General features: G+C 39.2%; 1 protein-coding gene across 8 annotated transcripts in view; it reads left to right on the top strand.

Moving 5' to 3' along the window:
* FAT3 (FAT atypical cadherin 3) overlaps positions 1–19827 on the top strand; it is a 417124-nt gene that overhangs the window by 306920 nt on the left and 90377 nt on the right. For 6 of the 8 annotated variants that reach the window (XR_005826271.1, XM_040583315.1, XM_040583317.1 and 3 more), the window contains exons 6-7: positions 1175–1385; positions 11026–11165. Coding sequence is in view for 7 of the 8 variants with exons in the window: in XM_040583315.1 (XP_040439249.1) it covers positions 1175–1385; positions 11026–11165 (351 nt within the window). In the remaining variant the exon portion in view is untranslated. Of the gene's footprint in view, positions 1–1174; positions 1386–1827; positions 1897–11025; positions 11166–19827 lie in introns of all 8 variants that reach the window. The other 2 variants (XM_040583321.1, XM_040583320.1) reach the window with 2 other exon arrangements.

Genomic DNA, 19827 nt, shown 5'->3' on the forward strand with positions numbered 1-19827 from the left:
CAAAATACTGAGAAATACCTAGTACTCAGAGTAGAACACCCTTTGGTGAGTGAGTGTTTTTCCCTGTGCAGAGCTGGAAGTCACGTCTGGGATCTGGCCCTTATTATAACACAACAGCTGAAGGTTTTCTACCTTGAAACAGCTCATCACACCTTCAGCATCTTTTCACTAAGGGCCTGCCCACCTTGAACGGAGCAGGGTGGTGAGTGTTAGCACCAAACCCACTTAACACATTTCCAGAGAAAGAAGTAGGGCATGGTATTTTGGGAAAATATTTCTTATTTTTAACAAGCATAGTAACAGCATATTTACACCAATGGTCCTTTATAGCCAGAAATATTTCTATTAGTTTTAAAATCAACCCCCTTTGATTGACATAAATGTTGTTCACCAAAGCACCCATTTTGTAACCTACATTCTCCCTTTCCTTAAGCCTGATGTTTGCTGCTGCTCATCTTGTCTTTGCTGTGCTAAAACCATACAGCACGCCAGGCAAGTATCAAGTCTGTCCATCCCTCTAGAGGACATATTAGAAAGAATTAGCACCAAGCTGGGCAACTCTTAATGAACATGGCAGAGAGAAGAAAGCAAGGAAAATAAATATGGCAAAATTTTAAATTATATTTGTTTTGGAGAATGGGGGAAATGATCTGAAACTTACTTAACTCAATTAAAGGTCCTGAAGAAGGCAATACAAGGAATACCAGTCTTATCTGCAATGCAGATGCCATTTAAAAGCATCAAACATGGTCTGTGTGAGCGTGTTTCACAAGCATGTGATGTCCCACAGGGTCATTATAAAGCTCCCAGATTTGCTGCATGAGGGATCAGGATAGAAGGTGAAATGAGAAGGAAGCTGGTTCTGGAGAGGAGGATCTGTGTGGGGAGTGCTTGAATTGCATCTTCAGGAGGCCTCACACCAGCATTCCTAAAACAAAACATGTCAGTTCAAAATCAGTCTTTTCAGTGAAAAGTCAAAGTGTAATGGAAAAAAAAAAGAACTGACAAATAAGTGCTTATCTTTTTTTTTTTTTTTTTTTTTTTTTTTTGTGGGATTTTATGAAGAGAATTACAAAGGGCATTTTCCAAGCAATCGTCGTCGTGTGATAGAATAAGGTCTGAACTGCCAAGCTGGGATGCTCAGTCTGAATCCTCTTTTGTTTGTACCTGCCAGATAAAAGCAGTGGACAATGGCCGGCCCCAAAAATCTTCAACTGCACGCCTCCACATTGAGTGGATAAAAAAGCCTGCGCCCTCACCCTTGCCCCTGACTTTTGATGAACCCTTTTACAACTTCACCGTCATGGAAAGCGACAAAGTGACAGAAATCGTCGGGGTGGTGTCTGTGCAGCCATCTAACATTCCTCTCTGGTTTGATATTGTTGGTAAGTTGGGAGCCAGTGGTGTGAGGAGGAGACTTCAAGAAGCAAAGCATATGGATGTGTGGTTTTGAGAGCAAGAAAACTAACTGTGAACTGTTTCCCCTCCCCCCTCCCCCCCATTAAAGCCACTTTCATAACGCTGAAATGAAAATGTTATTTTAATATAATGATAACAATAATAATAATGAAAATATTCCTGCTTTTGTTATGACTCCTTAGCTAAGCTGAAAAAAGCGCTGTATGGCTGAATTGTTTTTTTTCATACTATGTTATTGACTGCAATCTTAATGTTGTCTCTCATTTAAATTCTATTGTCATACTTTGCTAATCTCATTTCTAAATGTATTTATGGTACTTAGACTTGCTGTCCCTCATTTCTCTCTTTCTTCACCTTTTTTTCTGCATTCTGTTCTTTTTTTTCTGCTTCCGACTGCCCTGCTTCAAGGTGGCAAGCATGCTCGAGAGATGTTCTATATTCTACAGACAGCTTGTGGGCAGAACTGTTCAACAGAAGGTACCCTTAGTGCAAACACATTTGCTAAAATACAACTATCCAGGCTGCCTTTTATTTTTGCAAGTTCTTTGAGACAATTTATATTACATCTTTCATAAGTGCCTGTGACAGGATGCAATGCGACACATGGATGTGCTGCGTTCCTTTCTATGACAGCTTTTACTGTATTTGTGTCCAATTATTATCATTTTATTCACGGATTTTCCGCAGTTTATCACAAATAATTAATTCAAACTCTTCACAGTCCAGTGCCATCCATTTAACTGTGAAACAGAACGGGATGCATCAACATATGGGTTACAAATGGAGCCACCAAAAGTTTGTCTTGAATGCAAGCTGAAAAAGAGAAATGTGTTTTGATGTGAGATATCAACCACAAAATTGCCTTACATAAAATTGCTTATGAAAATAAGGAGGGAGAAATATCCTCAGTGAAGAGGAGGAGAAGCTGTAGAAGTCTTAAAATCGCAGGGAAATGCCACTAAGTATGTAGCTGCCAAAAAGACAGAGAGTAGAAGGTCTCACTTGGCTGCAGTGGAAAAACAGGAGTCAATGTTCCTAAGCATTTCTGTCCTGCTTCTGCTGCCGATTCAGTTATGTCAATTAAAACAACTCCTTTAGCATGTCCAAAATGAGACTTTCCCCAGCAACAGAATGATCCTGCAAAGTTATCATGCTACTTAATATTTGCAGGTACTTGTGTGTAATGTTTGCATACATTCAGATGTAAAACACCGTGTCTGCACAAAGTGGTGTTATTTAAATGAAGTGTTGTAAAGCAAATACTATACAAAAGATTACAGAAACAAAAAGCCTTTGCCACAGACTTAGTGGAAAGGGTGCATCAGCAGTCTTTGTTTACAGGGATTGAGCTTGGCTCTCATTTCAGCATAGCTATTTGAGGATGGGTTTAGCCAACAGGAAGGACAAGGACCACAAGAGAAAGGGTCTGTCAGAGTCATTTTCATCCAACTTTTATTGCCAGTTTGTGCAGATGAAAGACAGAAGCAGCAACATTTCCTCTTTGAATTTGTAGCACGGTTTCTAATGTGCCAACTACATTAAAATTAAACCCAAAGCTATTATCATGTTCTAGGGTTCCTGCTAGCCCCTGGGGAAGGACAGCATATGTTTCCTACAGTTTTCCTCCCATTCCCTTGGTTGTTTCAGTATGCTACATGCAATTTATTAGCTAACGTTTACATTCTCTTTGTCTTCTTCACTGACCCTAACCTTCCTCCCAGGAGAAATCCATCTTTATTGATGTTATTGACACTTTTTTCCCATTTGAACATTTTTCTGGACTCCTCTGCCTTTCACGGCCTTATAGTCCTTTCCTTGGCAAATTCACCAACTCTCATTAACATGCTGCCTGTGTTAAGCACTGAGAGAAGCCCTCACTCTTCCGCTGTGTTCTTTTATATTATTAGAGTCACTTGCAATCAAGCAACACCGTATAATAATATTTAATTTTTGCCTAACAAACAGAGATGATAGGGAGAGCATTATGAAATTTAAACCTTTAATTTGTCATTTAATATGACCTTTATGGCTAAAATAGTTCAAATGGTTTAGAAGATTTTGGTATTTAAACAACTAATGGTTTGCCTATAGGCTGTAGCTCCTGATGCTGCAAGACGCTGCATCACTGCAAAGCGTCATGGAGACAGAGCTTCCCTAGACTTAATGAGAAGTCAGTGACCCTGACCATCCAGTGTGGTACTGTTACCATATGAATGTTGTCATTAAATATTACTGCTGTTATAAATAATAAGCGCTAGCAACAGCACCCTTTTCTGCAGTAGGAATAGCCAGCAATCCTGGGCATTGAATTCCATGGAACAACAGAAGACCCTGTTGTTCCAGACACTCTGCATACAAGGTGCAAAGAGAAAACCCACCCCAAGAGGTTTATAGACAGGACACTATATGTTTAGATTATCTTCCCTGCCTTTAGTCAGTGTCACTATCAAAAAATACCTTTTCTCCGTGCTCCTCAGTATTGTCATTTTGGGAAAAAAGATGTTGACCCTTTACTTTTGGGGGAACATTGAGATCTAGTGCTGAAAACCCCAGTGAAGGCCCTTGGTTATTAGTAGAAGTTAGCTGTTGTCTCTGGAAAGCTGCATGGGATGGCTGATGCAGGAGGTGGTTTCTGTGCTGCTGTAAAACCTAGACCTCATCCTGCTCCATCTGGTATTTTTTGATTTTGGACATCGGTGCACAGTTCACAGTAATGTCAACAAAAGCCCTGAAGGCTTATGTAGAGGCATGGTTTAATATAGAGTTTGCAGCTTGACCTTTATGTTATGACCTTTTCAAACTAAATGGGCATTGGAATTCCAGAGGACCTCTTTTTTAATGCATAACATGCACTTTCTCCCACCTAAAAAAAAAAAGGTGGGAGGGCAGATGAAGTTTGGCTGTGTAGTATTCTGTCTGCCTAACTTCAGCATCTAATTTGCACCTAAATTACATACATTTAAAATAAATGTTTAAGTTCTTGAGTTAATCAGCTCCAAGAGAGGAAAGTGCCTTGCAGATGGGGAGGTCATCTTCTCTCCATGGACTAGAGAGGAAGAGCATGCTTACCTGTTTGTTTGTTTGTTTAATTGGGAATGGTTGAGATGTCATACCTGGTTTCTGTTTTCAGACTGCATTCAACGCCATTCTCAGTTCATGCAGATCCCACAATGTGAAAGACATGAATGTAGGTTGTTTCAGTTGGGTTAAATGTAATTTGTTTCAGTTGGGTTAAATGTAATTAGTCATTGATGAGAAACTAATTTCCACTGGGAACTCCAAAATAAGTCAGGGATCTTTATTTCTCCCAGGTAAATTGAGCCCTCTCTGTCTCTTCCTTTTGTTAGTGGCGGGAATGGTGTGATGATTACTTTGACACTGGAGCTAAGCTGCATGGTGCTGGTTTTTGCTTAAGTAGCATGTTGCACAACATCTCCCTGGTTCTTCAAACAGGCCTCACTCTTACCTTTTCTTCTTCTCCCAGCCTATGCCTTAATAAGAGCGACCAAACTTTAAAAGCACATCAGAACTTTTAATCAAGTGTGCTTAAATGACAATAATTTTAATATCTATTAATTTTAATTAATTATACATTTAATTCAGTGCTGCAAATCTTCATTAATGTCAAAAACATGTAGCTTGCTAGCTTGCTTTGAATTAGCTTCTCTGAGAACTATCTGAAATACCTTTCTGATTTCTTTTCTGCTTTTTATGCCCTTACCTTCAGCTTCTTAGCAGCAAACCCAAGGCTTTGACTCTCCTTACAATAGTTGTATCTGAAAATTCAGTCTTTGCATTATTTTCTTTCTCTTAGCACAATAGCATACATAGAAGAATAAATAATTGCCTGTTATATTACTGCTGTTTATCATGTTATGTTTAACGAAACTCTGTAGTTGACTTTGTATTTCTTTAGACAGTTGCTAAATTTATTTAATCATTTTTGAAAACAGAAAAATTGGAAATGGTGGCTTTGCTGCTTTTCCTGAAAATCCTAGAAGCACTTTTCACTTGCCCTTGAGTTTCAGGGTGAATGTATTTTCTGCATTTTCCTCTGATTCTTTGCTCTGAGGAATGTGAGAATTGTAGCAATTGGCCCAATTTATTGTCACTGTCTTTGGTGTTGTTAGTTCACTTTGGGACAAGACAAGTAAGAATCTCCTCTGCCCTGAGATGTGTTTTAGAGGACTATTCTCTAAATCAGATCATCTCTTGTATTTCTCTTCTTCTCCACTTGCCCATGATCGCATGGTAGGCCAAAGGAGACTTGTGTGAGGATCTCAGTATATCCTGGCCTTATTAAGTTTGAACATGGAGCATGGATGCTCTTTGCTATCCATGAGTCAAGGAAGACTCTTCCCAGATTTGAGCTGTATTTGGTTTGGGGATGTCCTCCAGAATTCAGTATGATCCATCTTTGCATCTAAGACTGAACAAGTGTGATTCTCCACAGTCTTCACGTATTTCTGAGATGTGTATTCAATCCCACTCCTCTGGAACATTCCACTGGAAAAGAGGGAAAAAGGCCCTCACAGGGGACTCATTTGTATACAAATCCTCCAGATTTGCTGACGTGTTTTTTCCCTTAGCGGAGAAAATAATTTCTCACATCAGCATAAGCCCATCTTAAACTGCGTATCGGCAGCTGATAGGAACATAGGGAGGCCCAAGGTCTTCCCCAGAAGGAACCCCATCTAGGAGAAGCACTACACAAAAAAATATCATTGCTTGCAGCAAATTCAATAGTCAAAATGTAAGCAGAATATGCTCGAAAATAAAATAATAAAAAAAAATCCCAACACTGAGATTCAAAAGGGACAGAGATGCAAAGCCCACATTCTGTGGGAGTGCAAGATCTGCATTGTATCTTGGCTTAGGCAAATTCTCCAGGTGACCTTTAGAAATCCCTTTTAACGGTTCAGAAAGTTCCCTTGGCCTGTCTGTTGCATCAAATGAGTGGCAAGCTTTACATCAGAAGATCCTCTCCTGTTAGACATGTAAGGTTCAGTGCTTTCTTTCTTTAAAAACTATCTTCTTTATTAAAAGGGAAATTAATCCTTTCCAAAGCATATAGGACTTTTGTCAGAAGGAAAATATGTTTACAGTGGGTAGGGGACCAAGAAACAAGCTAAGAATGAAGGTAACGCTCCAGATTCAGCCAGAAAATGTAACCAAGGCTACTCTGTACCAAGGACACAACCTATATAGTCTGTTGGCTCAGAGGTGTCTTATTTCAGTTCCCTGAGATCTCCTTTTTGACCACACTGTACCGTCTGTTAAATGGAAAATTAAGGCTGTGCTAGACCGGTCTCATGAAGCTGTAGTGAGGGCCAACTAGTAAGATCTTTCATAGCAGGGGCTGTTTCTATAGCATCCTGACTTTGATAACAGCTGAAATTGGCTAGAGTAAAATTGGGAAATCCTATATAAACTATAACGTGGTTTCAGATAACATTAAAAAAAAAAAAATTGCCTAATTGTAGAAGTATAATGCTTCCAGGGCTTATGCAAGAGCATTAATATCGATCTCAAGAAAGTATGGGGGGAATTCATCTCAGTGAACTTTAGGTGTCCCAAGTGTAGACATAACTATCTGTGCTAGGTTCCTTTGAGAATCTTAGCAGTCAATTAGAGAGAAAAAGCACTTTCTAGATTATTTATATCATCCCAACATGGTAAGTCTTCTCATCCAAAGATGGTATTGCAAGTAGATGTGGACTTTTCATAAAATCCCACTCAAAGCACTTCAGTTTAATCAGGGTCTTTTAAGGGAAGTCTTTAATCTGTATTGAACATATATCAGTGGGACATCTTAGCCTGCAATAGTAGTGCAAACAACAGCTAATCCACATCTTTCTGAGGTCATTCAGTGTCAAAATGCTTTCTCAGGACAACCTGTCTGTCCAACTTGTCAGTTCAGTCATCTTGCCTTCTTTATTGTTGATTTTCCCAAAGTGCCCAAGGAACTCACAATGTATTGTCTTAATTTGAAATATTTCTTTCTTAATGCAATTGCAAGCACATTAGCAAAGAGAGCTTCTACATATCTTGTATCTGAAAGCAGGTTTTAGTAGACAATAAAAAGGGAAGTGTGTGCCATATGTTGGAAAATGGAAAAGCAATAAAAATTCACATTAATAAAACTGAGTAGCTGAACAAAATTTCATCATCCTTAGCCCCCTTTCATCCTAAGATTGTGATCAAAGGAAATGTTAAATGGCCGCTAGTAACATTGGTAAAACTGATACCGTGGGAGCTTACAGCACTGCAGTTGAGCTCGCTTCAAAAGGGTTGGTAGTTACCTGGCAGCATACTTCTGAAAACCAGCTTCAAGTACCCCAGAAATGTGTGAAGTTGTCACCTTCCCAGCTGTCACCTCCTACGGGCTCAGTCCTCCCACCTCAACATGAGCACCTTTGGAAGGAAGTGGTTTCACATGGAGTTCCCAGAATAGTTCGGCTGCAGGAGTTTTTAAGACAGGAGTCCTTTTGTTTTACACAAGAATGTTTTCTCTCTCTCCGTGCCTCTCCAGCACCTGTCTTTCAAAGATAATTGTGTTGGGTGCTTGTCTGGGTGCTTCATAGTAGGTCTTGCATAGACTTAACATGTCTGTAAGACTCTTAAGACTTTAGCATTTATGCTCAATTCATTAATCATTCTTCAGTGCTTAAGTGCAAGAAGCATTCATCATATGAGAACCTGTTGTGTAGGTATATGAAGGCAGAGGAGGAGTGAGAAGCATTTCCAGACTGCCTCTAGTAGTGCAGATGAGAGGCAGGACCCAGTATCAGGCAGTATTCCCAGAAGTTCAGTGGCTCTTCATCTGACCATGGTCTGTTAAAAGGTACCAGGCTGAATCAGGAATAAATCAGGTTTTCACTCCAAAAGAGATTATAATCACAAATCTCACAGCTGGATGCTCTCTGATTCATCTCTGTCTCAGTGTATGATGCAGTTTCTGCCTTGTTTAATAGAAAATGAATCAGTGTAAAATAAAGTGCATTGCCTGTTTAGTTACAAGTGTAGGCTAGATTGGGCTGGCTAGCAACCAAGATTTATTTGCTTGTCACTAGACCATTTCCGAAGATGTGAATAACACAAAAAACTCATATGATGGATTCAGTTCTTATTTTAGGGGAAAAATATTCTTCACTTAATGAAAATGGCGTGAAGAAGTCAGTGTATCTGCAATACACTCCACAGTACCCTGCAAACCCAGCTCTAAGCCAACAGAAGAAGGGAATTTAAAACATTTATTGCTAATCCTTCCATGTTACTTCTTGGAAGTATTGAAGGCAGGGTTTCTTTGAAAGCGTATGCCAGTAGATAGCATATAATTTTTGATCGCTCATTAAGATGGTTATTAAGCATCTTGAAGTATAGACTTTCATTTTGTTTTCATGGTTATCAATATGAAACATTCTCTTTGCAAAGTTCCTACTGTCCCAAGGCTAGCTTCATTTCAGCAGAGATTTCCTTGCAAGAATCTCAAACTCTTTTCTTCAAAGGAGGCTTTTTTCAGAGTTGGTTTTTATGGTATGATTTTTCTCAAGCAAATCAATTAAAAACATTAATTGGAAGACGGCATCTTTTTCTTCCAGACAAACTTAAAAAAAAAAAAAAAAAAAACAACCAAAAAAAAAAAAGACAAAAAACCAAAACAAAAACAACACTGAAGATAGGATCAATGTCCAAATACCTTGCTATTGCTTCAATATCAAGAACAACTATGCTTTTTTTCCTAGTTTCAAACAGTGTGCTGTATATATATATACATCTCAATTGAGAAAAATATGCAATTTGAGCTTGCAGAATTAGGTTGGGGAATAAGCAATGTCTCTATCCACCACAAACCAGGGCAGATCCAGCATCAGTGTGTTCCTGGAAAACCACAACTCCATCTGTTAGGCTTAGAGCTGTATATATGTATATACATATAGTCAGCATAGGGAAGTCTGTTGGCACATCTGAAATGACTACGTTTGGATTATTTCAGTGGGCAGAAGTTCACCAGTTCTGCCTTTCCTTTGCATAGGTCACCTGCACTCTTATTCTTCCTCCCTCTTTCTTCTCCCCATCCCTGAATGGCCTCCAAGGCAGATACGGGTTGAGCAGCACTTTTCTACTTTCCCCTTTCTTTGCAATAGCCTGTGCAAGAGGTAGAGAAAAGTGAGGACTTCTTCAACATAAGGAATTCAGGGGCTGTGATTTTGCTGTGGTTACTCTTAAACTCCAGCTTCTTGGAATGCCCAAGCCTTTTCCCTCTCCCTAAATGCATGACTTTCTGAAATTAATGCCTGTTGTCAGTCAACAAACCATGCAGGTGCAAGACTTGATGGTAGAGCAGGGAAGGCTGTCCTCTTCTCTGTCCCCCACCCTAAAATAAGAGCCATTCAATGATCAAACACCAGCCTTTCAAACATGTATCTCTACATATATATTGCACGAGAGCTAAGTCAATGGAATGGATGTTTTTCTACCAGTGGATCTAATCTCAAAAGATCTGATCAGCTCTTACACAAGTTTTATAACCAGTGGGGTTTGAAAGCCTTTTCTGCTTTGTAGGAACTGGGCTGTCAGAGACTGTAGCTAGTGCATTACATTGCTGTGTGATGAATATACCTCAAAATTCGTTTGTCAGCAGTGTGTTCCACCTTTTCCTGTCCCCAGACTCCAGAAATTTCAGAGTCAACTCATAACAAATTCCACTTTATAGATGAGTGAGTAATAAGCAGCTTAGCAGCAGGGAGTGTGTGCTTTATTTTTTAACATAATGAGTGGTTCTATTTTATAAACTGTAGCTGTGGCTGAGAAATCCTGTAACCCTTTAATCTCAAATTATGTATGGCTTTCTCTTACTTATTAATAGATTTTTTTTTTCTTTTTCCTTTTTTTTTCTTTTACCGGAGACTCAGGAGGGTTTTCCCACTGCTGCATCATTCAGTGTGTGACAGGATAGGGGGATATTAGTTTCAGAACAGTGCTTTATGAGGGTTCTTTTAATGGAAAGGAATTTAGGATGTGTATCCTGTCAGATCTGTTTGAATAATTCCTAAAAGACTAGTAGAATTTGACCTTTGCTGCCAGTAATTCTCATTGTCCTTGAAATTAACATAACAAATCTCTATTTGCATTTTTTAAATTGATCATAATTGTAATTTTTCAAGACTCGGTTGCTAGTCTTTTCACCCACGAGCATCAGTGAGAATTCCCTGAAAATAAAATTTGCAGAATAAAATCTTCTTAAAATGATTTTTATACAAAAAGATAATTGTGCTTGTTCATTATCCAAACTACAAGGGCACACATCTTATGGGCTTATAGCCATTTGATTCTTTTTATAGACTCAGTTATGGTTCACTTAAATATACTGCTAGATTTTTTTTTCTTGCAGTGCATTTTAATGATATCTGCTTTCCAATATACAAACTGCTTTGAAATATAATTGAGTTATGAACAAAGAAGTATCAGTAGATGTACTGTGTATATGCTAAGGCAAGCCGTTAAGATGGATGCCAGTAAACAGATATGCCCACTTCTAGGAACATTTTCAATGGAAATTTTCCAGACATGGCTAATTTAATTGTATTTTTGTGCAACAATTAGGAGGGAATTACGATAGTTCTTTCGACGCGGAGAAGGGAGTGGGCACTATTGTCATTGCAAAGCCCTTGGATGCAGAGCAGAGGTCAATATATAATATGACTGTGGAGGTCACCGATGGAACAAACATTGCCACGACTCAGGTAGAATATCACATTCCTTTCTTGGCAAGTTTTTCATTTGTTAGTGGAATGTATATGATATAAAAATTAATAATTTTGCCATTCAGATTAAACCTCATCCTTTGAGACCACCATTAACTAATGGAGGGGATATTTTCCAGAGCCTTTCCGTCTGGTTGTAGAGGATTGGCTGTTGAAGGTTTCGAAGCGTTATTTCTCCTTTTGTCCTCTTCATGCTCACACAAAAGTAATTTGCCTTCTTCCAGCTGAGGGAGTCCCTGTCACAGGCAGTGAAGCTTAGATTTTGACAATTGTATTACCCCATAATGGTCCAAAATACAATAGTGCTTCTGCAGTGTGGGGGCATATTGCTATTGATTGTATTAAATGGAGTTTATACCTCTTATACTCCCAAGACCCAAATGTGGGACACAGGATCAATTGTTCAGAGAAGAAATTATTCAGAGGTGAAACTTAAAATTCAGAGGATCTCTCCTTTAGTGTCACTGCCTGCAATTACATTGTCTTTGAGGGAAAAGCCCCAGTGAACCCTTTAAAACCAGGCTTGCTTATCAGGCTCAGTGCCTTTCAGCAATTAAAAAGTCAGGTCAGATAAACGTGAAGGGCTGGGATAATGCTGGCTCTGACACATCCTTGTCAGAGAGACCCTGACTCAGAGCCTGGGTATCTCTTCACTGGGAACCAGTCTGGAGTTGGGTCAGGGTCATGGCACAAGGACAGGGACTCCACGGTGCAAGTGGCACCAGGGAGACTCCAAAGAGAAAAATTCATCAATACCAAGTGGAGTTGTGGAGTATGGATTAGCTATGGCCTGAAATCCTACATCTGAATTACTGCCCATGTATAAGCATACCTATAGCATGAGTATTATTTGACACATAGGAAAAAATACATACTGGTAGAGGACATCTGTGTGCAGCCTCAAATCCCAGATTAAATGTGGTTTGTAGAGGAAATGAAAGAAATAAGTTTGTGATGTTGTTTGCTTCTTTATAATGCAGAAGGAAGGCCCAAACATTTTTTATATTTACATATATGCATGCACACGCAGATGCTTCTGTTTTACCTTGCCTTTTTGCTCAAATGGTTCAGATGTAAATCTGTATTCAGAGTCACACCACCAAGAGATTTCCTAAGAGACTGTTAAATCATTGTGTGCTTTCTTGGTCTGAATTCCTGTTTATAACCAGCCCTGAAATCTCTAAGTATCCCTATCTGACAATTTCTTCTGATAATCCACCCTTGATAAGAAAACATTATTTGATAGTCAGTTGGGTGGTAGGAAGTCTGCTATTTCCCCTGTTAGTTTCAGTAATTAATTGCATCTCTGCTAAAAAACATCCCTTATTTTTAACTTGATTATATCTGGCCTGTATTCCCTGTTATGCCTTTCTCTGCTCAATTAAAGAGCTCTTATAAAAACACTATTTTCTCCCCAGGAAGGCACTTAATCAGAATAGTCAAGTCACCTCCTAGTTCCTAGTCTTCCGGTAGACAAGCAAAGGAGAGTGACTGACCTCTTTATGTTCCCTTTCCATAAGACATTTTCTTCAGCTCTTGAGTAGTTTTTTTGGTTTGCTTTGTTTTTTAGTCTTGGCAACACTCTCAGTCCACATTTCAGAAATGTGGTGTTGAATCCCTAACACTACATTTTTTTTCTTGCAAACATTTCAGCCTAACAAATATTAAAAAGCACAGGGAATTTCAAACAGGCTGGATACAAGTAATTCCTTTTCTCATGGATATTATGTTTATTGTTTTTGCTGCTTTTAATTTAATAAGTTTACCCCTATGACAGTCCTCAAAGCCTATTCTGATGAAAAAGCCACATTTTTAATTAAAGCATATGGTAAAAACATATTTCAGTAAATCTGTTGCATTCTAAAAGAAGCCTGAGCATTCTTTGTAACAGTGATGTGACCTATTTAAAAATGTTAAGATAGTCATTTACGAATGCAATAGTATAGCGTGAAATAATCATTGGTGGGTACAGTACCTGCTTTACTCCACCTCCCCATCTCCATTTGGATACTGCTTAAGAATTTAATTGTGGCCCAGAAAACATCTAAGAATGTGTTTCTTTTGGTCTTCACAACAGAGGTTTCAAAAGCGATCGTTATCTCAAAGCTGCCAGAATTATGGCCTTCCTAATTATCTCTCCCCTTTACAAAACTTTCATATGTATTTTTTACTGTACTTTGGAGCCTCTGATTACCTTATTCATCTTTATTTCTTTTTAGAACAATAATAATAATAAAAAAACTGATAGGTTAAGTAAGATAAGTCATAGAAAGAGTCAAAAAAGCATGTACTGATGGCTCTTAGCGGCCTTGTTCTGAGTTTTGGTAAAATGACATTGTATTTTGTCTCGTATACATAGTACCACCTGCATTTTTCAGTGTAGCTGCAGAAAGATATGGTAGAAGAGGAAGTGGGTAGAAAGCAAATACGTAAAGTCATCCTCTTGTAAACATTAAAATAATGTAAAGCCCCCCTCTCAAAGTGCAGTGGTTTATTATGAAGCAGCTGATCATCACCATGCCAAATGGAACAGTCTTGCTTTTTATTCTGCTGCACCTGTTTCCTTTATCTCTTTCTGGCCTTTTGTCTATTACACAGTTGGAGGTGGTAAAACACTGTGTAAAAATGCCAAAGATTCTTGCTTCAGTAACATGATCCCTGACATGGACTTGCAGAAGTTTCTTCACCAATGTTCCTGCATGCCTTAAGCCCTGATAAACTGTTCACTGCTTTCATGCCTCACTTCGCACGTGGTTCACCACCGTACTGCGAGAGGAAGGAAATAATTTTGATTTAAAAGTTAATCTGTTGTATTAATGGTGTTCTGTTGCGAAAAAAAAGGCAAAAAGAACTTGGGGAATATTATATATATATATAAAAAAATTAAATCACCAACTTCCTTTGTAACTGAAAACCTGTTGGGTTTGGGCATGATCAGGATTTCAAAAAGGAATACAGTCTCCTAAGTGAGAACCAAAGCGCCAGGACTTCGGGAGCGGCTGCCGCTCACCGTGCTGCCTGTCCAGCTGAGCTTCAGCCATCCTGGCAGGACAGCTGTGAGGGGGGGCGATGGAGGGAGCGAAAGATGAAGAAATGTTGACTTGTTTGATTTATATATTTAAAGTGTGGGTATAAAGCTTCTGTCACGTTTATTAACTTCTAGGAAGGCTAAGTCTCCTGACTTAGCCAGGGAGAGCTTTTGGTTTTTTCCTTTAGCTTAATTCGTCATCGCTCAAGGCCACGTGGTAATTTATTAAAGGCTGAGGGCATACATTTGCTCTAAATCCCCATGAAACCTGATTCCTGCAGCTGCCAGGCAAGCTGTTGGCCTTGGGGAGTGGATGGGGCTTCTGATCCCATGCGCTGGAGAAAGCCAGGACAGCAGCTCCCCGCACTGACCCTGCTCCTTGCCACTGCCACCACCTCCCTTCAGGCTGGGAAAGGGGCTTTTGCCCTCGTGTGAACAGAGAGGACTCTCAAGAGCAAGAAATCAGAGTAATGGCATCTAAATGCCTACTCCTGCCACAATCTTGACAAACTTTTGACTGTGTAACGTTAGAGGTTCTCTTAGTCATAAGTCAGGCTTATCCAAAAGCCGCCTTTTTTTTTTTTTAACTGAATTCAGATCTTTTACTTCCAAGCACAACATAGGAATGCCATTTATTTACTTCTGTGTAGTCCACACTTGAGTTTTGTTAAAATACCCACAGAAGTAGAGTACAGTAGGGAACAATCATCTAAGTGATGATAATTTTTCACTTTTATTGAGAATGTTGTACTAGCGGATAATTATTTTTTTTTAAGAAAAGAATCCTTGAGGCATGGTATTATGTGAAGAAGACGGTTTTACTTCTTGCTTATTTTCATACCTCCTCCTTATTTCTCATCATCCTAACCACTATAAAAAAGATGCTTTAAAGCATGAAGGCTGATGCTTCCAAGCCAGGAGGCAAAAAATGCCTCAGTTTCCCTTATTGCAAAACTGTAATTTGAAGAAGTGAACAAGATCTGGACTCACTGTTTCCCAGTAGAGTGGACATTCAGAGAGGAACATGCAGTTCCCTCTGAAAATTTGTTGTAGCTGGTCACTTGTAATACCTTCAGCTGGAGCCAACCAGGCTGGAGGAGCAGACAAGAGGAGTTACTGCTCATTGTCCCTTTCTGTCTCTCGTTGCAGAAGGCTGTGGTCTTGTATTTATTCCTCCGCTCAGAATTGACCTTCAGCAGTGAGTTTCAGGATATCAAACATGATCTCACCTTTCAGAGAACGCCTTTTCTTTATAGGACTGTTTCTTAACAAAGAGGAGCTGATTGATCACCTCAAGCAAGGGTGGTTCTTTTAACGGAATGGTGAAAAGCTCTTCTTAGAGGACCATGGCCAAAATGTAGATCAGATGTTAGTTAGAGACTGCCAGAAGAGGTTTGGGTCTGTGGACTCTTCTAGGATGGACCAGAAAAGATGGAGTTTCAATTCAGTTTTTCACTTCTGCGCAGTTGAATGTTTCCTCCCAACTAGAACCAACCCAGTCCTTGATTATGATTTTTTTTCTGTCCCATCCAGCAGCCTCAGCAGTGCCTTGCCTGTGGAAACAAAGACTTTTCCCCCCATTCTAACATAACACAAGGGGCATGGTACAGTGTAAATAACAGTCCACTAAGGTTGGGAAAGAAACTGTTTGCATTTTTCTGTTAAGGCTGGGGTTTGGAGGAGAGAAGAACTTGTCAGGAAGTAGCAAATAAAGCTGTGTGGTAACACTATTGAAAGCAATATTAAATCAAAATGGGTTTTCAAAACCCATACAAAAGTGTAAGCTGAGTTTAAGCAATTCAGGCACTTAATAAGTTGTACTACAACACTGTGCCCAGACCGAGCAATTAGCCAAGCAGATTCTTCCAGCTTCAAATGTCTAAAGCAGCTTCTGGCATTTATCCAGTTTTCACTCAAATGTATTTGTGCCTAAACCAAAGGTGTTTGTGATGAGCAGCATTAAAAACAGCTTTGGAAAGACTTCCTGCATTAGGTTTTGTCCTGCTTTGATTTGATTGTATTTCTTTAGGCCTTTCACTTACCATTTTGAATACAAAGTCTTTGCTAATGCTCTGAGTGTTACTTCGCCTAATTTGTAAGCTTGGAGGCCTGTGAATCCTTTATTTGAAACTTGCTTTAACTGTGGGAAATAGGAAGTGAGCAGGGAGAAGCAAATCTTTTATAGCAAGACGCTTGTTCGGACTATAAATTAGGCTCTGCACAATGGAAGCAGAAGGAGGCAAGCCTGCCTTTCTGAAGCCTGCGATGCGCTGGAGAAGATACGAGCTTTCAAGGATAACCAGGCAGAGACTGCTTTGCTGTGTGCTTGCTTTATGAGCAAGGAAAAAAGACTTGCAGCTAATGTTTGTCTATGAAAAGTGGTTTAGCCAGTAACCTTTCACAGTCCTCAGCAAAGAGGAATCCCTATTTAGAAGCAAACAAATAGTAAACATTCCCATTCATCACCTTTTGGAGATGTGTTGGGAACCTTTTAAAGCCTGTCTTTGATTTTACACAACGGGTGTTGTTGCAGCATAATACCCCAGGCACCTGCACAGTAATGAAAAATATTTATGCAACACAGCTCGTTCTTGCCATGTCTTCCATTTGGAAATAAATATGAAGGAAGTATTAAATTACACACTGTGAGTCACTTCAGTAGGATAACACTTGATTTTGGGTGAAAGATATGATACAGGTTGGCTAAAGCTTAAGGCTTCAAGGAGCAGAGTGCTGGCCCTTTTGAAGTCAATGGGAAATTTGCCAGTAGTACCAAGATTTTATGCCTAAGTTTGGCAGCCGTTAAATGAATTTGAGTAACTTTCCTCATATTAACAATCTGCTGGCATTTGGCTTACTCAACTTTGCATGTGTTTGTAGGATCAGGTTTTCTATGAGCCTGGTGTCCATGTCAGTGTAACAGTTGTCTATTATTAAAGGAAAAGGTTGCCCCTTTTTTTTAAGTAACACCTTACCAGAAGTTTTCCTGCTGGAGCAGGAAATCTTCTGCATAGGAATGTAGCATTTTAAGGTGACCTAATAAAAGGGGGGTGGCTCTAAAATAAGCCTAAAACATCTTTGCCAGCTTTGCCATGGTACTTCCCATGTAGCTTTGGTTAAGTCATTGACTCTTTCTGCAAGGCAGTGTTTTCCTGGGCAAAGGATGAGGATAATAGCCACTATCTTCTCAAAAATGTTTTAAGGATTGAAGGACTAAAATCTATTTAAAATGGCACTTAAGTTCCATATTCTGTTACCTGATTTTGTTTCAGGTAGCTCCCAAGACAGTTACATTTTTAAGAACATAAAAGGAGTTCCGTTTCCTCCTTTTCCATAGCTTGTGAGTTTAACTGAGCTCTGTATAATCAGTATTCCCATATATAAAATAACTTTCTATTGTTGCAAGGAAAATCCACCCCCCTCTAGTAAATGAGAGACCGTAATGTTAATATTACAGTTGACTCTTGGGGATTTTGAGGGACATCTGACAAAAAATTAGAAATGCTCTTAACTGCTTTAATAGAAGAGATAGAGACTCAATAATGACCTCTTTATTCATTAGCATCTCTTACCCACCGCCTTCCATCTCCAGATGGAAGTGGCTGTTGAAATGCAGAGTATGTAATAAATAATGCGTATTTCAATGTAGATTACTTGACAAATCATTAAAATACTGTCATCTCTGGGGAGGAAGATGCCTGCCACTTAAACAGACACTTGATCAGTTTTACAGTAGATATGAAGTGAAAGGGGGGGGGGGGGGGGGGGGGGGGGAAGAAAGAAAGAAAAAAAAAAAGACAAAAAATAGAGGTTATTTTCTGGAAACTATAAAAGCAATTTTAAGTGCATAGTTCCCTGTAAGTTTGATGACCACAGTAAATGAGGACTTCAATTTTTTTATGTTTTCCCCTTTCCATGCCTCCCACTCCCCAAGTACCATCATGGTCCATATCTGTGTATCAGAACATTGGCCTATACCTTTTCCAGTGGGAAGAAATGCTGCTTTGTGAACCCACAGTGTAATTTCCATAGTCTCATGGCTTAACCTTGGTCTCTGATGCCGATCCAGTCCCACCCTGTTTAGTTTGTGCAGTCTAGTGAAGGCATAAATCACAGAGCCGTGGTTTGCACGGTCACGGTGCAAGCTTTGTGGTGGATAAAGCTTTATGCCCTCCTCTGTTTTCCCAATGTTCCTGTGATCCTAAAATACATTGGATAGATATAGGGGGTAGTGAATGCCAGCAATGGACTGATCACAAACCACACAAACAGAACAGCATGTCACTGCTGTAGACACATTGGTGTGAATTTGTGCATTTTTTCCCCCTTTACATAATAGCTTGAGGTTGCACGCAACAGTGTTAAAAACAAATTCACAGGTACAAGCCTGTCCCTCACATGGCAGCTTTCTTGTTCGAGGTAGACCATGCTGTACTAGCATTAGCAGAATCAAACAATTGGTATTTTCAATCAAATCCATTTGAAAGTTTTTACTTCTCTGTTAGAGTATCTAAAACGATACGTGACAAAAGTTTTGGTCACTATTTACCAGTAAAACAAGTTGTGGTGGTATCTGTTAACAATGCAGCAGTAAAATAATCCAGCCGTGTTACAGTGGTACCTGGCAAGGACTGAGGGTGTGCAAGTATTAAACAGTGGTAATCAAATTATCCCAAATCATTGCTGTAGTCTCCTCCTTACACTAACAAAAGTGGTTCAGCACTGGCTCTGTGTCCTATTAGAGTTGAAGGCTTTCATTTTTTCCTCAGGCTTTCTTTCATATATTACAATGCATTTCTTCACATATTTTTCAGATGTGAGTTTGGCTTTTTTTTCCCCTCAGTCAGATCAGAAACACTCCTTGATATACTGTGTAGCAACAGCAAAAATATAGAAAGCTAAGTAACTCTTCATCATTATTATAGGTCCAGCAATGTATATTTCCCCCTAATGTTATTGCTATCTCTCCAAGACTGAGGCATAACTTAATATAGGCTTTGCCCTGTTTCACTCTGGCGTACCATAATCTGGTGAAAATTAAATCATATGGAATGCACTCAACATAAAAGTCCTGTGCCATTTAACTTACAGAGCATTTTATTTCAGCTGTCTTTTAAACAGTTCCCAGGCTAGTTCATTATGACTGCTGCTTACAATTGCTCATGTTCCTTCTGGTAACGTGTTCTGCAAACCCTTCCACATATCATGGAAATCTAAAGTTTCATTTCTCTCTAAGGCCAGCGTCTATTTGTGCAGTATTGCAGTAAAAGTATAGCTGTATTTTTATTCTGTTAAAAAAGTATGGGTGAACAGGGCTTGATCAAGCAAAGTAATAAAATTTGCTTTAAAAAGAGCCAAGTACTTTTCAGAACAACAAAGAAAATATCATGAAGGATGGGTCAAGTCTCCTAGTGTAAGGGAAGAGTCCTGTGCATGGCCTTTCCCATGTTGTTCATTGGACTATTTCTTACTTCAAAACCTTTGCAGAAAAAGACGGTTCCATTTCACTCGCTGTAAAATTAGGTGTGTCCTTTCACAGGCATGTTCTGCAAAAGGTAATTTCTGTTTCCAGTACTGAAAAAAAAGCAACTCTGTATTTGGTCTTTCAGTATT

Source organism: Falco naumanni, chromosome 2 (genome assembly GCF_017639655.2).
Source record: "Falco naumanni isolate bFalNau1 chromosome 2, bFalNau1.pat, whole genome shotgun sequence".
In the NCBI taxonomy this organism is placed as follows: Eukaryota; Metazoa; Chordata; class Aves; order Falconiformes; family Falconidae; genus Falco; species Falco naumanni.